At 45.4% G+C, this 20,355-nt stretch overlaps 1 protein-coding gene across 1 annotated transcript in view; it reads right to left on the bottom strand.

The window, feature by feature from the left end:
• LOC143981911 (inositol-tetrakisphosphate 1-kinase-like) overlaps positions 1 to 20,355 on the bottom strand; it is a 41,940-nt gene that overhangs the window by 819 nt on the left and 20,766 nt on the right. The window contains exons 6-10 of the mRNA XM_077480152.1: positions 19,609 to 19,704; positions 16,268 to 16,308; positions 13,984 to 14,149; positions 11,444 to 11,511; positions 9,295 to 9,454 (exon numbers count right to left, since the gene is read on the bottom strand). Of these exons, the coding sequence (XP_077336278.1) occupies positions 9,295 to 9,454; positions 11,444 to 11,511; positions 13,984 to 14,149; positions 16,268 to 16,308; positions 19,609 to 19,704 (531 nt within the window). The remainder of the gene's footprint in view (positions 1 to 9,294; positions 9,455 to 11,443; positions 11,512 to 13,983; positions 14,150 to 16,267; positions 16,309 to 19,608; positions 19,705 to 20,355) is intronic.

Consider the following 20,355-nt stretch of genomic DNA (forward strand, 5'->3'; position numbering starts at 1 on the left):
CTGGAAAAGAAATTTAGGAATGCATGTTTAAACTATTTTGCATGGTTCATTCTACTGACATTTTATTTTTCATTCATCTCATTTTTACAGAGGAATATTTTGTTATAAAGTAGACTGTTATAAAAGTGGGCAATTAAAACTCAGCATATGATAAATAAAACACATAATCAGTAGTTAACTTTTTTAAAACTGCATTCCAAAATTGTTAGTAAATCCGGCTAAGTGAAAACCTCAACCTTTGTTGTAAGATTATAGCTTGGCACCTCCAGTCTTCCATACAGAGGCTCCCTATTTGACTCTGAAAGTGATGGGCAGTCAGGCGTGGGCAGGTCAAGCTCAGTCTTTCAGGAAATGTCAGGATTTGCAATTCATCTGCTTCTATCTCTGAATCTACCGATTACTTTGACGTAGGTTTGAAGTAGGTTTCAGGTAACATCTGCTTATGCACTTTTTTTATAATATGCTTGGTTTGAGTTGCCCAATTGTAGGATTGGTAAAAGCAACTCCAGGAAACACGCTGAGCCAATCATCATGTTCCCAATGTTGCCCAGGAAACAGTGGCGGGACAAGGTCATCCAGAGTCCAGGGCAAACATGCCAAACTGCACCCCCCGCCCCCAAGATGTAAGAGCATTATACGTCATCAAAAATCCCCCCCCCCAAAAAATGGAGCACTAATCTCCCCCCCCAAGCATAAATTTCCCCTCCTCCCAGTGCAAATCTGTTCCCCTGCTGAAATCCTCCCTCTCAGCACAAATCTTACCCCCCACCCCCAATTCAAGTGCCCCCCCCAAAAAAAATCACTCCTCCTAGCACAAATTATATGCCCCTAAGATTACCCCTCCCAATAACCCCACTGCAAATCCCCCCTTCCAGCACAAAGTGCCCCAATCAGTCAGGCGTGGGCAGGTCAAGCTCAGTCTTTCAGGAAATGTCAGGATTTGCAATTCATCTGCTTCTATCTCTGAATCTACCGATTACTTTGACGTAGGTTTGAAGTAGGTTTCAGGTAACATCTGCTTATGCACTTTTTTTATAATATGCTTGGTTTGAGTTGCCCAATTGTAGGATTGGTGAAAGCAACTCCAGGAAACACGCTGAGCCAATCATCATGTTCCCAATGTTGCCCAGGAAACAGTGCCGGGACAAGGTCATCCAGAGTCCAGGGCAAACATGCCAAACTGCACCCCCCGCCCCCAAGATGTAAGGCCGCGTACACACGCGGGGACTGTCTGCCGAAACTAAGTTCGTCAAACAGGCCGCTCAAACTTTTGAATGAACGAACACGCCCACACACGGCACTTTTTGAGCGGACAAATACGGCAAACTAAGTTCGTCGTACTAAGTCCGCGCAACTTTTGAAATGAACGGACTCGCCCACACACGAGGCAACAGTCCGCTCATTTCGAGCGCGTGTCAAGGTGGGCGGGGCCCGCGACGGAGACGTCGCGGGCTCCTGGAATGGACTTCGGTTCTTCTGCCGGGCCACCGCGCCTTCTTATAGCTCTTTTACAGGCGGTGGCCCGGTCTTCTGTCGCCGCTGTCGTCGCCGCCGCCTTTCGTTCTTCTTCTTCATCTTCTTCTTCTTCTTCTTCTCCAGGAGATGTTGACACGTCGCTCTCTCCGGCCGGAATGGCAGAGCCGCGCTGCGCGGCCACTTATATAGTGACAATGGGGCGGTGTCACATGGTATATGTCACATGTGTTGGTCACATGGGTTGATGTCACATGGGGACTATGACATCGTAAGGGGGCGGGGTCACCATGTGACCAACCCATGTGACATATACCATGTGACACCGCCCCATTGTCACTATATAAGTGGCCGCGCAGCGCGGCTCTGCCATTCCGGCCGGAGAGAGCGACGTGTCAACATCTCCTGGAGAAGAAGAAGAAGAAGAAGAAGATGAAGAAGAAGAACGGAAGGCGGCGGCGACGACAGCGGCGACAGAAGACCGGGCCACCGCCTGTAAAAGAGCTATAAGAAGGCGCGGTGGCCCGGCAGAAGAACCGAAGAGGGGGACAAGACCCCCGAAGTCGGGAGAAGAGGCCGGCGGCGGGGAGGAAGAAAGCCGGACTCCTCCGCTAGCAAAAGAGCTACAAGAAGATAGCGGAGGAGTCCGGCGAGAAGACCCCCGAAGACGGAAGACCCCCGGAGCTGTGCAATAAAATATTTTATCTCGTGTGTTGTGTTTTTTTTTGGGTACTTTTATTTTACAGGTGAATGGGTAGGGGTACATTGTACCCCATACTCATTCACATAGGGTGGGGGGCCGATATCCGGGGGCCCCCTTATTAAAGGGGGCTCCTGGATTCCGATAAGCCCCCCGCCCGCAGACCCCGACAATCAACGGCCAGGGTTGTCGGGAAGAGGCCCTTGTCCTCATCAACATGGGGACAAGGTGCTTTGGGGTGGGGGGGCCGCGCGGCCCCCCCTTCCCCAAGGCACCCCCCATGTTGAGGGCACGCGGCCTGGTACGGCTCGGAAGGGGGGGCGCGCTCGCTCGCCCCCCTTTCCTGGCCGGCCGGGTAGCGTGCTCGGACAAGGGTCTGTTGTGGACTTTGGGGGGACCCCCACGCCGATTTTTTTCGGCGTTGGGGTTCCCCTTGAAGTCCATTCCAGGCGGCGGAGCCCGCGACGTCTCCGTCGCGGGCCCCGCCCACCTTGACACGCGCTCGAAATGAGCAGACTTTTCTCCGGGCGGGAACAGTCCGCTCATTTCGAAAGTACAGCGGACTGGCCCACACACGGGCGGACTGTCCGCTCAAACCAAGTTTCAGCGGACAGTTTTTCGGGATTTCCGAAAAACTTTGTTCGTCAAACTGTCCGCTGAAACTGTCCGCTGAAAGCCCACACACGAGCGGACTGTCCGCTGAAACACTGTTCAGCGGACAAAGTTGAGCGAACAGTCCCCGCGTGTGTACGCGGCCTAAGAGCATTATACGTCATCAAAAATCCCCCCCCCCCAAAAAAAATGGAGCACTAATCTCCCCCCCCAAGCATAAATTTCCCCTCCTCCCAGTGCAAATCTGTTCCCCTGCTGAAATCCTCCCTCTCAGCACAAATCTTACCCCCCACCCCCAATTCAAGTGCCCCCCCAAAAAAATCACTCCTTCTAGCACAAATGATCTGCCCCTAAGATTACCCATCCCAATAACCCCACTGCAAATCCCCCCTTCCAGCACAAAGTGCCCCAATCATCCTTCCTAGCACAAATCCTCTTCCCCCATTCCTTCTCCCCCTAAATTTTAGCATGCCCTCCAAATTTCCCCTCCTAGAACAATACTTACTCCCTGCTGCCCCCCAAATCCCCCTTTCCGACAAAAATCCCCTCCCCCTATTTCCTTATGGTGCCCCCCCCACCACCCATGATACCACAGTGCCCAGGGCAGCCGCCCCTCCTGCCCACCCCTTTTCCCTGCCCTGCCAGGAAACACTGCAACTGTGCCAAAAGTCACTTAGTCCAAGCTTGGTGTAATCCCTGGAAGCAAACTCTAGGCAACCCCCCTCAACTGGGGAGAGTGGGTCCTCTTCAAAAATGTTCCCTGTGCAACTTCTTCTCTCTCCGTTTCCTGCAGTCTTTACCTTAAAGTAGGCTTGACTTGGACTGGTGGTTGTAGATCTGAATGCAATGGTTGTGTTTGGGAATAGCTTGTTTGCATTACAAACTAGACATGTGCATTCGTTTTCGTCCGAATGCATTTTCGTCCGAATTTCAGCTATTTTCGTTTTCGTTTTGACAAACGATAACGAAAGCACAAAATCCGAAAAACGAAAGATCCGACATAAATAAATGCTTTATTTTCGTTTTCATTGTTACAACAGTTCGATATAGAATAGGAGATTCGACATGACTCTGACAACAATCTGTGTCTATAGAACCTGTGTTCGAATGTGCCTAACCTTACCTCTATTAGTCCAAGATTATATAGAGAAAATATTGGACAGAGAAAAAAGATTTGACAGAGAGAAAAGATTCTGCAAGCTACTGTCCTAAAAAGTGTTTGGGGACCCGGGTCCTGCCCCAGGGGACATGGATCAATGCAAAAAAAAGTTTTAAAAACGGCCGTTTTTTCGGGAGCAGTGATTTTAATAATGATTAAAGTGAAACAATAAAAGTGTAATATTCCTTTAAATTTCGTAGGGGGGGGGGTTGTCTATAGTATGCCTGTGAAGGGGCGCATGTTTCCCGTGCTTAGAATTGTCCCTGCACAAAGTGTCATTTATGCAGGAAAAAAAGTCCTTTAAAATCACTCGCAGCTATTATGAATTGTCGGCTCCCGTAATACAGAGAACACTCATTGAAAGTCATTGATAAAAAAAAAATAAAATAAAAAAAAAAATAAAAAAAGCGTGGGGGTCCCCCAAATTCAATTACCAGGCCCTTCAGGTCTGGTATGGATATTAAGGGGAACCCTGCCTCAAATTTAAGAAAAAATTTGACGTGGGGTTCCCCCTAAATATCCATAACCAGACCCTTCAGGTCTGGTATGGATATTAAGGGGAACCCCGCGTCAAATTTTAAAAAAAATTGACGTGGGGTTCCCCCTAAAAATCCATACCAGACCCTTTATCCGAGCACGCAACCTGGCAGGCCGCAGGAAAAGAGGGGGGGACGAGAGAGCGGCCCCCCCTCCCTCCTGAACCGTACCAGGCCACATGCCCTCAACATTGGGAGGATGCTTTGGGGGTCTGTGACCCCTCAAAGCACCTTGTCCCCATGTTGATGAAGACAAGGGCCTCATCCCCACAACCCTGGCCGGTGGTTGTGGAGGTCTGCGGGCGGGGGGCTTATCAGAATCTGGAAGCCCCCTTTAACAAGGGGACCCCCAGATCCCGGCCCCCCCCCTGTTTGAAATGGTAAGGGGGTACAAAAGTACCCCTACCATTTCACAAAGAAAGTGTAAAAAATGGTTAAATAAAACAAACACACTTTTGAAAAATTCCTTTATTAAAAATAAAAAAACAAAAAAAAGATTCCAGCGGCGGTAATCCACTCTTGCTATCCAGCGACGGACGGTCATCTCTCCAGCGATGTCTCATCTCATCCAGCGCAGCGAATCCTCCGTCCTTCTTCTGTCTCCGTGGAGGAGACACTGCAAGGATTCCGGTGGCTGACATTTCTTATATACGGAGGGCGGGGCCACCCGTCACCTGACCCCGCCCCCCTCTGACGAAAGGGGAAACCCGGGGTTCCCTGTGACGTAGGGGTGACCCGCACCCCTCTGATGTAACACAGGCAGGTTTCCGTTACATCAGAGGGGGGCGGGGTCACCTATACATCACGGGGAACCCCGGGTTTCCCCTTGCGTCAGAGGGGGGCGGGGTCAGGTGACGGGTGGCCCCGCCCTCCGTATATAAGAAACGTCAGCCGCCGGAATCCTTGCAGTGTCTCCTCCACGGAGACAGAAGAAGGACGGAGGATTCGCTGCGCTGGATGAGATGAGACATCGCTGGAGAGATGACCGTCCGTCGCTGGATAGCAAGAGTGGATTACCGCCGCTGGAATCTTTTTTTTATTTTTTTATTTTTAATAAAGGAATTTTTCAAAAGTGTGTTTGTTTTATTTAACCATTTTTTACACTTTCTTTGTGAAATGGTAGGGGTACTTTTGTACCCCCTTACCATTTCAAACAGGGGGGGGCCGGGATCTGGGGGTCCCCTTGTTAAAGGGGGCTTCCAGATTCTGATAAGCCCCCCGACCGCAGACCTCCACAACCACCGGCCAGGGTTGTGGGGATGAGGCCCTTGTCTTCATCAACATGGGGACAAGGTGCTTTGAGGGGTCACAGACCCCCAAAGCATCCTCCCAATGTTGAGGGCATGTGGCCTGGTACGGTTCAGGAGGGAGGGGGGGCCGCTCTCTTGTCCCCCCCTCTTTTCCTGCGGCCTGCCAGGTTGCGTGCTCGGATAAAGGGTCTGGTATGGATTTTTAGGGGGAACCCCACGTCAATTCTTTTTTTAATTTGACGCGGGGTTCCCCTTAATATCCATACCAGACCTGAAGGGTCTGGTTATGAATATTTAGGGGGAACCCCACGTCAAATTTTTTCTTAAATTTGAGGCAGGATTCCCCTTAATATCCATACCAGACCTGAAGGGCCTGGTAATTGAATTTGGGGGACCCCCACGCTTTTTTTTTTATTTATTTTTTTTTTTTTTTATCAATGACTTTCAATGAGTGTTCTCTGTATTACGGGAGCCGACAATTCATAATAGCTGCGAGTGATTTTAAAGGACTTTTTTTCCTGCATAAATGACACTTTGTGCAGGGACAGTTCTAAGCACGGGAAACATGCGCCCCTTCACAGGCATACTATAGACAACCCCCCCTCCTACGAAATTTAAAGGAATATTACACTTTTATTGTTTCACTTTAATCATTATTAAAATCACTGCTCCCGAAAAAACGGCCGTTTTTAAAACTTTTTTTTGCATTGATCCATGTCCCCTGGGGCAGGACCCAGGTCCCCAAACACTTTTTAGGACAGTAACTTGCAAATTAGCCTTTAAAATGAGCACTTTAGATTTTGAACGTTGGAGTCCCATAGACTTTAATAGGGTTCTAAAGTATGCTATATACTAGCTCCGTCGAATCTTCTTTATACATTCGACAGACACCATAAGCCTTCAAAGACAGATTCGACCGTGATTCATGTGGATTTTCGGACGAATGCAATTTTTGAACGAAAAACGAAATAAATAAAAACGAATTTCGGGAGTAACTAAATAAATTAAGTTTTCAGACGAAAACGAAATTCCGAAACGAAATATTTTACTCTGCACATGTCTATTACAAACAGGTGTTCTCAGATTGCTGACAAAGGGGAATGGTATGGACAGGTGCACCAAAGCAATACAGGACTGAAAAAACTGAAGCCAATGTAGGCTGTGTGTCTGGTATACATTCCTAAGCAAATTTTTTCATCTGGCTGGAGTGAACTTTGGGGCAGGGTTCACAATAGGATGTGTAGTGTGGCCCACAGCAAGATTCTGGTGCGTCTCCATTCACCGTTTCAGGTCTGATTGAAGCCCGAATTTTGGGCTAAATTCGGACCTGAAATGGACCAAAAGATGCACAGGACTGCTGTGCAATTTGCATCGGAGCTGCTGCTGAGATGTGTGAACCGGCTCCATAGAGAACCGGTCACAATCTCCTGCTATGCAAATTGGATGCGGCAAAAACCCCCTCCAAATCGCATAAGCGTCAACCCAGCCTAAAAGGAAATGTTTCATTAGAAATATGATTTCTGCAGTTTAGAAATTTAACAACAACGAAAATATGCAGAATCCTTTTTGTGGGAAGAATGCACCGATTTTTAAATACTTTTCACCTAATGTGTCATCAAATATATCCCGGCTATTTCTTTGGAGTTAAAGCAGTAGTAAACTTTTTTTTTTTTAACCCTGCAAGACAATGGCATAATGTGCTAGTATGCATTGCATACTAGCACATTATGAAATACTAACATTACCTTAGAACCAAACCCTCCAGTGGCACTACTGACAGGGCTTCCATCTTCATAGGTGTTCCTTCCGGGTTAGAGTGCTCTGGCCTCCTGATTAGCCGAGGTGCGATGATGTCACTCCCACGTAAGGGTGCGGGAGTCACGCACGTGGCACGAAGATCTAAAGGCATGCACTGGTGACGTCACCGGCTGAATGGCTCCCAAACAGTACAAGTTTAGGAGATATTCACTGTACCTACAGGTAAGCCTTCTTGTCAAAAATAAGAATTTACTACCACTTTAATATTCAGTCTACATTCTATCATTACTTAAATGGTAAGTTGACCTTTTCATGAAAAATTAAAAGGTGAACTAATGCCAAATATCCTGGCCACCATTCCGGACCCCACCGCAAATAGCAGTCAAAATGCCCCATGCTGCACTAGCAACAATTGGTATGGCTTTTATGTGCAATGGGGTACCAGAGGGGTGGCCACTGGCCAGGATATTTGAAGTTAGCTGACCTTTTCATTTTACGTGAAAAGGTCAACTTACCCTTTAAAGGAATTGTAAAGTCTCAAGGTTTTTCACCTTAATGCTTTCTATGCATTAAGGTGAATAACCATACAGTATCTGCTGCAGCTGGCCCCCTTTTACTTACCTAAACACGATCGGTCCAGCCGCTGTTTCGGGTCCTCATTGAATAGACTGATAGCAGCAGAAGTCATTGGCTCCCGCTGCTGTCAATCATATCCAGTGACATGGGGGCAGGACCGAGTCCTGCTGTCTGTGTCAATGGACCCAGCAGCAGGACTCGGAAGCGCATCTGCATGAGTGCCCTCATGGAAAGCGGCTCTCTGCAGGGGCACTCGATGCAGAGGAGGAGCCAGGAGCGCCACTTGGGGACCCCAGAAAAGGATGGTTGGGGACACTCTGTGAAAAACCCCTGCACAGTGTAGGTAAGTTTACCATGTTTTGTAAAGGTTCATTTAAATAAAAAAACAAAAAAAAAAAACAATCACAAGTGTAAACAAGTGTAAATTTGTTGTCCAGAACAACCATTTGTATTTAAGCTTTTGTTTTCCAACTTGTATTGGAAAAATGTAAAGCGTTCTGAGGTTCTTCTTGATCCAGTTTAATTAAACCAGTGATTCTGTGTACAGTAGCACAATAGGAAGAAAAGAACAGCTGCACACCACAGAAACGTTGCAATGATTTTATTACAAAAAACGGCAATAAACAGCAAACAAAGACAGAGTGCCTGAACCCAGGAGGTAATGTGTGCGTTTCACACTGACCTCAGTGCTTCTTCAAACCTGCCTGGTTTGAAGAAGCACTGAGGTCAGTGTGAAATGCACGCGTCACCTCACCTTCTGAGTTCGGGCACTCTGGGGCTTATTTACTAAAGGAAAGTACACTTTGCACTGCAAGTGCACTTGGAAGTAAAATCGCTGTAGATCTGAGGGGGACATGCAAGGAAAATAAAAAACAGCATTTTAGCTTGTACATGATTGGATGATAAAATCAGCAGAGCTTCCCCTCATTTCAGATTTACCCCTTAGATTTAGAGGGACTGCACTTCCAAGTGCACTTACAGTGCAAAGTGGATTTGCATTTCATAAATAACCCCCTCTGTCTTTGTTGGCTGTTTATTGCTATTTTTTGGAATAAAATCGTTGGAACGTTTCTGTGGTGTGCAGCCTTTCTTTTCTTCCTATTGATCATCGGTGGTGGGCAGTGGCTTGCACCCAACGCATTCGGACTGTAGTGACTGCTCGCTTGGAGCAGCATCTTCCTTGTTTGAATCTTCTCACAGTAGCTCAATGTTAAATAGCAAAAGACATACCTGGAAAAGCATTGACATCAATCACTGCACAGCGGCCAGACTGTGTGTCCACAATTAAATCTATACCAAAGAGTGACATTCCCAAGGCCTCCTGTAGACCCTGGACCGCCTGTCTGACCACGTCATCTGATGGAGGCAAAGCATCTGGGTACAGGGGTGCCTGGATGGAAGAAAGTGCATCTATGAAACAGCATAATTCCTCAGATTCCGAATCCTTATGTGTTGGTAAAAGCTATTTAATCTGTATTTCCATGCTTGGAATTTGCTCAGAAAATGTAAATGTGTGTATTAAGATCATTATTATAATGGGGTACAGATTCAGGGTTCTCATCTTATTCTTGGCCCCCAATTCTTCCTCTTTAAGCAATTCTATCAATTAGAAATTAAGGAACAAGAGAAAAGATGGAACTAAAATAGCTTGCAGATAGCACCCTATGTAATACCCTGTTGTGGACAGTACAGTATATACCGTAAGATATGCCCCCAATGTATTAAAATACAGTTCAATATAGTAACCAGATGTAATTTTCAGATATTGTACCTGTGTACACTAATTTGGGAAAACCAGATTTTATTTTACCCAGCCACAGGCCCAAGCACTCTGAGGATTTCTAAAGTCTCGTACACAGAATCTGAATTTCGGCAGGGAATTGTGTGGTGACAGACTGCTTAAAATCCGACCCTTCGTACGCTCCATCAGACAACTGTTGTCCAACTTTCCGCCAACAAATGTTGGATAGCAGGCTCGTAAATTTTCGGCGGACAATGGTCTGTTGTCATATTTTCGTATCGTGTGTACACAAGTCCGTCACACAAAAGTCCAAAGTACAAACACGCATGCTTGGAATCAGTGCTCACCAAACACGACATTAGCAGAAGGTGCCCAAAGGGTGGCACTCAAGAGCTGAAATTTTCATGTAGTACGCCACTACGCTCGTGTTTGTTGGCCAACAGTTGTGTGCCATTAGAATGCAAGACACATTCCTGGCACACTTTTTTCAGAGAAAAGTCTGACGCTCTGTTGGCCAACAATCCGATCGTGTGTATGAGGCTTAAGTTACTTCATAGCTAGCCTGGACGTAACTCAACTACACTATACTGTATTTTCTAGGGAAGCATCAATACCTGTTTTTTAAGAGCGAGTACGAGTATTGAATCTTGTGCGCAAGTACTCGCTGATATAAACTACCAATACTGTGCGGTTTGAGCCTATACAAAATGAATGGGCTCAAATCACACTGTAAAGAATTGCATGTGATTTGAACAGGAATGCGGTGAAATCCCTTGTCTGAATCACATACGATTTCCCTCATTACTCCTGTGTGAACGCAAGCTGAAATCACTATGACAAGCCTGGGTTCACAAAGGAGTGGTGCAGGAAACAAAAGGAGGACAAGAACCTCACCCACTATGCTGTGGCTATGCAGAGGCTCCGGAGGCTCCTAGAAAAGAGGGATGGTTATGACTGTGCTGAAAACACTGATTCAGACCACATACTGAGGGAGCAATTAATTTCTGGTCTGAAAGCAGGCCCAGTTCAGAGAGCCCTGCAGGAGAAAGTCAAGGCACAACCTACCATTTCTTTCCACGATGTGGTGGTAGATGTGATTGCGTGGGAAGAGGCGCATGCAGCAGTAGCAGTAATCAAGAAATTTGAACCTGCATATCTCACAGAGGCGGCCCTGGCACCTTTTCCCCTGTCAGTCTTGCAAACCGCACTCACTAAACTAGCTCAAGATGTGTGCAACAGGAGATAACCGCCTCAAAAGGGGACCCACCACAACACCATAGGGGCTAGAACCAGTTTTGCAGGGCCCCCGAAGAGGACCGAAAATGCTGGCAGTGTGGTTGTTATGGAAAAATATCCAAGAACTGTTGACGGCTGGACTCAAAAATCCATCTAGATAGTCAATAAACTACTAACTCCTGGGACAGAGGGACAAACCCCGGAGACAGGCAACACAACATTTCAACAAGGCCGAGGGAATGGTAGCTCCATGCCCAGTGCTCTCCGCCCTAGTCAGTGGACAGGATGTCCCACGTTTGATCAGTCAGAGGTTACAGTCATGGAATATGACTTCTATGTACAAAGGTGCAGTTTCCTCCAACTGCATTGTATAGAGATATAAATTGTAAAATAAAATTTCACCTGAGAGAGGTGAGAACAAGATTCTGCTTTGGAGACTTCATGGCTGTTGAAGAAGATGGTCTTCTGATCTGAAATGAAAAAACATGAAAGAGGAGGAGTGAAATAAATGAACACATCATAACCTCAAAGACCTACCACTTCACTTTCTGCTTATATCATGTTGTTTTCCAACAATATCAAAGAACCAGAACTAAAGCTGACCGTACACTTGAACATTTTCATTCAACCTGCATGCTGAACAACAAAGAAATCTGCCTCCATTCATACTAAACAACGTGGATTAACGAATCTCCCCTACCAGCTATTGTTTTCTGACTGTTGACGCCCATGACTGTCAGAATACCTGAACAGTGGCTGCATCTGGATGGCTGCTGACACTGTTCAGCCAACAATTTTCCACCTGGCTCCTCCTTCTCTCTCTATCTGTTGAGTTGGATGGTGTCGATAGGGTCACCCAGGGATTGAATTTTGCCCAGTTTAGCAGGAAACATGGAATATTCAATCTGTATATGACCAGTTTAATACTTTGCAGTTTATAAGTAAATTAAGCTATAAGAAGATTATAAGTATATGTTGTTGTCTGCAGCTTTGGCACCATCCAATTTTATCTACAAAAGTTCTGTAGCTATACAAGTCAGTCAAAAACAGAAATTCTGATTTTTTGCTGACATGTAAAAGATAACATCATGATCAGTGCAATAGGCAAGGAAACCTTGTTGCTATCTCAATAAAGCTGGTCATATACACAAATCTAACCGATTCTTCCATTCATGCTAAAAAGTAGTTGGATAATCTCCAATTGAAGCTATTGCTGACAGCTGTCATCAGGGCAGCTGATAAGGCTGTACAGCCAGCCCTCCTGTACTGGGCCCCGGGCCCCAAGCACCCACTGAGCTGGCCAGCTGTACTGCCTTACTGCACACACTGATCCGCTTCTGTCTCCCCCTACAGCACTGCTTTCTTCTCCTCCACTCCATCCTACTAGCTGTGCTGCAGGCAGTTCTAGCATCCGCGGCCCCATCCTCCTTGTGCGCCCCTTTTCCCTGCAGCTTTGCTGGCTTCCCTCCTCTTCTTCTGTGCTGCAGGCACAGAAGGGGATGTTTCAGGATGGAGAGCGGGGGAAGGGACTAGTAAATACATTATATTACCAAAAGTATTGGGATGTCTGCCTTTACATGCAAATTAACTTTAATGGCAGCCTAGTCTTAATCCATAGGGTTTAATTTTTGAATTGGCCCAACCTTTGCAGCTATAACAGCTTCACCTCTTCTGGGAAGGCTGTCCACAAGGTTTAGAAGTGTGTCTATGGGAATATTTAACCATTCTTCCAGAGGTTAGGCACTGATGTTGGACAAGAAGACCTGACTCGCAGTCTCCGCTTGGATTCATCTCAAAGGTGCTGATGGTTAATGAGTGGCAATGTAGTATGGGGGAGGCTGTGTAATGATGGGGGTAGTATGGGGGAGGGGGCCTATGTAGTAATGGTCTCCGCTCTAATTCATCCCAAAGGTGTTCTATCGAGTTGAGGTCAGGACTCTGTGAAAGCCTGTCAAGTTCCTCCACCCCAAACTCGCTCATCCATGTCTTTATGGACCTTGGAAGTCATGTTGGAACCAAGGGGCCATCCCCAAACTGTTCCCAAAGGTTGGGAGCATGAAATTTTCCAAAATGTCTTGGTATGCTGATGCCTTAAAAGTTCCCGTCACTGGAACTAAGGGTCAAGCCCAACCCCAACCAGATCCTCCCCTGAAAAACAACCCCATACCATAATCCACCCTCCACCAAATGATTTGGACCAGCACAAAAAGCAAGGTCTATGAAGATACAGATGAGAGTTTGGGGTGGGTGAACTTTACTGGCCAGCACAGATGAATTAGAGCGGAGACTGCGAGCCAGGTCTTCTCGTCCACATCATTGCCTGTCCTCACAAATGCGCTTCTGGAAGAATGGTCAAACATTCCCGTAGACACACTACTAAACCTTGTGGACAACCTTCCCAGAAGAGTTGAAGCTATTATAGCTGCAAAGAATGGGCCAACTCAATCTTGAGCCGTACGGACTAAGACTGGGAAAGTTTATGTGTGTGTAAAGGCAGGCGTCCCAATACTTTTTGTAATATAGTGTATGTCATAATGATTTTAGTGTATTTTTAGCAAAAACATAAATTATTATCTGGGGGTGGGGGGGGGGGCTGGGCCCTGTCAAGTAAGCAGTATGGGGCCCCGTGATGGCTGTCATAATGCAAGTACACTACCTGTATCTGATTAGATGCAGGTGTTATTCAGCCAACAATTTTCTGCCAGGCTCATTTTTTTTTTATTGAAGGATGTTGGGTGGATGAGTGCCGACAGGGCCACCCATGGAGCAAATTTTAAGTCAGTTCATCAGGAGCAGACTCAATGTTCAGCTTAGGAGATAATATGAAAGCCTGAATCTTACTAAAGAAACATCGGAATATTTGAATTATAAAAAAGCTCAAGTTGGGGTTGCATAAGTCTACAGCTAATGCTGAAAGCCTCTTTCATGACTCTGTCACAGACCTGTCTCTCCGAGGGAAAAATTCCGTATGGATGGTCTCTTCACCACAAAATGCTGCGATCCCACCACAAACACCTTGTACAGGGTGGCGCTGTGGTTGATGAAGCTCTGAAGAAGACATGGGGGGTTCACGTCCTTTAGCCCTCGTTCGTTAAATATCAGGGACATCTGTGTAGAAAGGAACTAGAGCGGTTAGAAAACCAACAGCATGGACATATATAGAAGTTTACTATCTACAATGTGTGAGAGAGAAGGGTTATAACTTTATATCTAATGTGGTTTGTTTCACATCAAACTGAAGGTCTTTTAAGATTTTGTAGATGTGGCTGTTTCCATGTTCAAACAATGAAAATTGGTATATACTGTAGCGGTTATAAATGTTCCTTATCGCTTCCAATTAATATTGACCCAGTCAAATCCCACCCATCACAAGAGAACTATGAGGTCATAGCTGATCTTCCTTTCAAAAAAAATGTACATTAATTGGCTGTCATTCTGATACTTTGGCATCAAGGCATTCTAAATTGTATCTTAAAAAATTGTGGTCTGGAGCACCATCTGTGGTCATGTGCCTCCATCCCTAAATCAATGCATACAAATTTATATTACCCTGGAACTTTAAATGAAGCACATGACATCAAAGTAGTAAAATGATCAATGCACATGATTACAAATTCATTAATCCAAATATATACAAATCTGATAACAAGTTAAAAATATGTAATGCTATAGAGTGGGACTCGTTTTCTTCACCTCCGGTATACTGTAGATGGACTACACTCTTTTTTCTTCTTTAGGTCATTGTGGACACACTTTGGACTACAGCCCCAGTATGTAGGACTTGAGAAAATATCACTATTTGCAGGCCAGAGGATCAGACTCTAAAGCCTCGTACACATGATCGGATTTTCCGCCAACAAAACCGTAGGCTTTTGTCTGAAGGGCGTTGGCCCAAACTTGTCTTGCATACAAACAGCACACAACTGTCGGCCAACAATCCCAAATGTAGAGACGTACTACATGGTTTTTCAGTTCTTTAGCGCCACCCTTTGGGCACATTCTGCTAATTTCATGTTAGAAGTTTGGTGAGTTTTGATTTGCGATTTTAATTTTGTGCTTTTCAGTTCGTTTCTGAACGGCCGTTCATCAACCAGACATGTTGCGGAATCGGAGGAGATAACGTGTTATTTATTATTGGCCTCAGAGTTTTTGCTTTGACATTATTTTTTAATGAAAAAAGAAGATAGCGGAGGAGTCCGGCGAGAAGACCCCCGAAGATGGAAGAAGACCCCTGGAGCTGTTCAATAAACTATTTTAACCCTTGTGTGTTGTGTTTTTTTACATTTTTTTCACAGGTGAATGGATAGGGGTACATTGTACCCCTTACTCATTCACATAGGATGGGGGGCCGGGATCCGGGGGCCCCCTTATTAAAGGGGGCTCACGGATTCTGATAAGCCCCCGCCCGCAGACCCCAACAACCAACGGCCAGGGTTGTCGGGGAGAGGTCCTTGTCCTCATCAACATGGGGACAAGGTGCTTTGGGGTGGGGGGGCAGGTAAGTATAGCCATGTTTGTTATTTTTCTTTATTTTTATTTTTTTTTAAATGAGGGTTTACAGACACTTTAAAAAAGGTAAAAACTTTTTTACTTTAGAACTGCTTTAAAAAGACCTCGTCACCAGAACATTCTTTATCTTTCCTTTATCTTTCTCTAAATGATCTCCTATACAAAAGATCCATAAATACAACCTACAACCTTCTAGGACAGTGATGGCGAACCTTGGCACCCCAGATGTTTTGGAACTACACTGATGCTCAGTGAGGTTCCAAAACATCTGGTGTGCCAAGATTGCCATCAATGTTCTTGGATATTCCAGGAGGATGTGGGCAGCGAAGGGAACATCACTGTTCGTTAGGGCGAGAAATAAGAAAGTGGGAGGGTGGAGGAGAAAAAATAAAGGGAGAGAAAGATGGGAGAGAGGGAACGAGAGAAAGTGCAAACAACACTTTAAGTGGGAGAAGTAGACAAATGGAAACAAATGTACATCCACCAAAAAATTATAAATCTACACATTGTTTTTTTTTTTTTTGGAGAGGTTCATCCAGCAAAGAACTTTTGTATGAATGCATTCCATGCTGCTTCTTGAGACCGTTATCTCATTCCTACAGGTAGACTTAGCATTCCTACACAGTGTGGTATTCAGAGAGAAAACAAAAACAAATGTAAAACAAGACTGACGACTTTCAAATATGTGAAGTAACAGTCAAGGAGAACAATTCCTACCTCATGTGATCGCGGTCCATGAGCCACACGAGTTTTGCAAACTGCATGGGAGAAAACAACCGTAGTCATTATTAGATCAATGATATTTGTACCACTAGTTTGTAAACAACTAATCATACATCCAATTGTGTAGGGAGGTCACCAATATCAGCCATTCTCTAGTATGGATAGGATTATCATGAATAATGTATGGCGGGTAGCAACAGGGCCATTTTTAGGCAGGGCAAAAGGGGCAGCTGCCCTGGGCCCCATCATTGTAGTGGGGCCCAAAGCAGCTGCCTTATACTTGCCAACTATCCCAGTTTAAATCCCCTTATCCCCTGAAGTTTTAGTCCCATGCTGTGTCCAGACATCTCAGTGTAAACTTCTGCTGCCCAGCTCTGCCCTATTGCCATGTGCAGATGACTTATCTACGGCGACGACTCACCCTGTGTTTACATGTAAATAGCATGAGCTGCGGCGTTGATATGTGAATAGAGGAGGCATTCATATGTATTTTATGTCCCCCTGAGGTCACATCCACCAAGATTTCTGCTGAATGCTGCCCACTGGGGAGGTAAAGGAGCAAGCTTGAAAGTCCTACCTACAACTGTGGTCATTAAGCCTAACATCAGCCTGTTCTGCAAAAGTAAGCAAATTGGAGGTGGAATCCTTCTTCAAAATAACATGGTGCCATTGCACCCTGAATTTTGGTGTTTGTGAAAACGCAGGCAGGCAGGCAGCCAGGAAGCCAGGAGATGATGTGCTGTAACCATTATCAACAAATCAGTGAGCAGTAATGCTGTGCACTAACCTCTTGCAACCAACCAGTGAGCAGTAATAATGTGCAGTAACCTCTAACAACCAATTAGTGAGTGGTATAGATGTCCACTAACCTCTAGCAATCAATCAGTGAGCAGTATTGATGTACAGTAATCTCTATCAACCAATAAACAAGCAGAAGTCATGTGCTGTAACCTCTAGAAAATAACAGTGAGCCATAATGTGTGCTGAAACATCTAGCAGCCAGTCAGTGAGTGGTAATGATACACTGTAACCTCTGGCAACCAATCACAATCACTGCCTGATCTGAATCAGTAAACTGATTTTGAGTCTAGCTACTATTTATTGTATGTCAAAGCAAAAATTGCCTGGAAGAGGGGGCCCAAGAAAATGTTTGCCCAGGGTCCAGTCATTATAAAGACGGGCCTGAGTAGCAAAGGTCAGCATGAAGCTGAGGGAGGCATGTCAAGGCCCTCACTGGCCTAAGGAGCAGTTTGCCCACCAAGGATCGAGATCTCTACTGTAATGCTGGCCACCCACACCCATGAATGTTTGCACAGGGCCAATCAGCACTGTCCAGACATGTCCAGACAGAGGATCAGGAGAGAATGAAAACTCCTACAAGATTTACTAGGAACTGATACAAGAAACAAGACTGCTATATTCTGCTGATGAGAAAAGGTATTTAGCAGTTTATATTTACTAAAATAATTTCATTTCCATGTTCTGTGTAATGTGGGAGATCAGACATAGTGAATGCAAGGTCCTGGGTTTAGTAACACTTTAAGTAATCTTCAGGCCTAAAATGATTTTTTAAATATGTAAAAAAAAAAATCCAAAAAAGCTCACGTAGCAAAAGGGTTAAATATAAAATGACATTTTACCTTTGAACAGTTGATTAATGGGTTAATGCACAGCTCACACATGGACTGTGGCAATGCAGAAGAAGCAAAAATATCCCTTGGCTTGTTTTGCAAAGCTGGTGTGATTTTAGCAGTTGTATGTTCTGCTGTTACAGTATCTGGCAGCCTTTGGGTGCATGTAGGTGCCAGTCCCCTCCTTGATTTATTGGTCTCTTATCTCTGTTGAGGGTGGAGAGTGTATCTATCTCACACTCTGAGCAAAGTTCTTGGGGAGTGTCAGTGGGAAGGGGCCATTGTGTGCATGAAACACTGTACATGCATGAGTGCCTATATGCTTATGTCACCGGGCTCTGTGGGTGTCATTTTGTTTGTGTTAGTAGTGCCTAGCTCCAGTTCCTCTTCTGAATGTACATCAATACACACTGCAGAGTTTCCAGGTAGTTGTCATTACCTAGATAGTTTCTACAACTTGGACAGGTCCCTATCACATGATGATGATGATGATAGTGTTGTCACTGGTGCACCTAGATAGTACAGGTCTATTATATCATCAGTTCTACAGTTCAGTGACACTTGGCAAACACTGAGAATTACACAGTATGCCAAGCATTAGAGGTACAACTCTGACTAAATTTGGCCATACCCAACAGTTGGTCATGATAGACTGAAGGGGGATAGCCTATGCAAAGGTAATCCTATGAGAAGGGAGTTGCAGTAGTGGAGGTGAAAGGTGACCAGGGGGTCAATTAAGAGCTTTGTGGAGTCATTGGTTAGGAAGGGGCGTATTTTGGAGGTTGAGGCAGCAAGCTTTGGACGGTGACTGGATGTGGGCCGAAAGGATAGTTCAGAGTCCAGGATTACACCTAGAACCTTGGCTTACGGGGACGGACTGATAGTATTGCTATCGATCTTGACAGAGAAATCAGGGGCACATGTAGGAGGAAATATTGGATGGTTTTGGATGGATGGAGTTTGAGGAAGTGGTGTGACATCCAGGCTGATATGTTTACTGGTAAATGAGTGAGCATGGGGGGTAGAGAGATAGATTTGGGTGTCGTCAGCGTAGAAATAGTACTGGAAGCCATGGGAGGCTATTACCTGACCCAGGGAAGAGGTGTAGATGGAGAATAAGAGAGGTCCAAGAACACAGAAAGAGAAAGGGACAGGAGAGGAGGAAGTAGAATTGTAAGTAACGCTAAAGGTGTGGTTGGATAAATAAGATATGAGAACCAGCGAAGAGTATAGTTATGGAGACCAAACGCATGCAGGAGTTTTTTTTGAGGAGGAGGGGTAATTACATTCCCTGACAGATGACCATAAGCGAACATTTACAAATCTGCATATTAAGTACAAGAATCAAACAAAACAGCAACATTTTGAGTAAAAAAGTAAATGCTGCAATCATTTAAAACATGTTCTTGCTGAATATATGCTATAGAGTACCTAAAAATATTATAAAATATTGTTTTGATAATTTTCTTATTGCCCGACTCAGTAGAATATATTTTCTGACCCCAAAAGGGGAGACGCATATGAAGTGGATATGGAACAAATTTGAGTTGGAGTTTGCTTGGATCGGTTCTAAACATTAATGTTTGATGTAAATATGCTGAAAGATGCATAAAGTGTGGACAGGGTGTTACATTAGGAGTAGAAGAGGATTTAACACTACCGAGCACCACCAATTCAAAAAAGTCAGTAAGTAGCTGTACATACTGATAGGGAAGGTGAGGTTCGCTCGGACTAACGTCACAACATCACTGCGTTCAGTTATCAGTTCCACACAAGGAGGGGAGAACACGCCGCTCATGCCTGGAGGACATAAAACATGAAAAAATGTAATAAGATCAAAAACAGAACAATAGTTATAGCATATCAATCAAAGTAGTATTAAACCCTCAGCGTTTTTTTAGTTTACCAAACTGAGCACAATGAATACAATTTTCCCCAGCAAACTATTTGTTAAAATTCCCACCCTAGCACTTGTGGCTGAATGGCAAGAGGGCAGAGCACACTACTGTAGGGGGGGGGGGGGAGAGGGTGTGATGTGAAAGGGGAGCAGTGCTGTAAGAGGGAGGTGAGGTAAACACGGGGGGGGGTAGTGCTGTCTGTCGAGGAGGGGGGCTGAGGTAAAGGGGGGTATTGCTGTGGGGAGGATATGAAAAGGGCAGTGTGCACTACTGTCAGGTGTTGTTTGTCATGTGAGAGGGGGCATTGCTGTAGGGGGGTGATGTAAAGGGGGAGTTGTGCTGTTGGGATGAGTTTAAGAGGGCACAGCACCCTACTGTTGGGGGCAGGATTTGTGATGTGAAGGGGGCAGTGCTGTAGAACCGTGATATTAAGGAGGGCCAGTGCAGTTTAGGGGGAGGGTGACGTAAAGAGGGGAGTGCTGTGGGGGGAATGATGTGAAGAGGGCACAGCACACTACTGTGGGGGGGGTATTTGTGATGTGAAGGTGGCAGT

Source organism: Lithobates pipiens, unplaced genomic scaffold, assembly GCF_037356315.1.
Source record: "Lithobates pipiens isolate NorthernLeopardFrog02 unplaced genomic scaffold, aLitPip1_a1.2 Scaffold_1, whole genome shotgun sequence".
Lineage (NCBI taxonomy): Eukaryota > Metazoa > Chordata > Amphibia > Anura > Ranidae > Lithobates > Lithobates pipiens.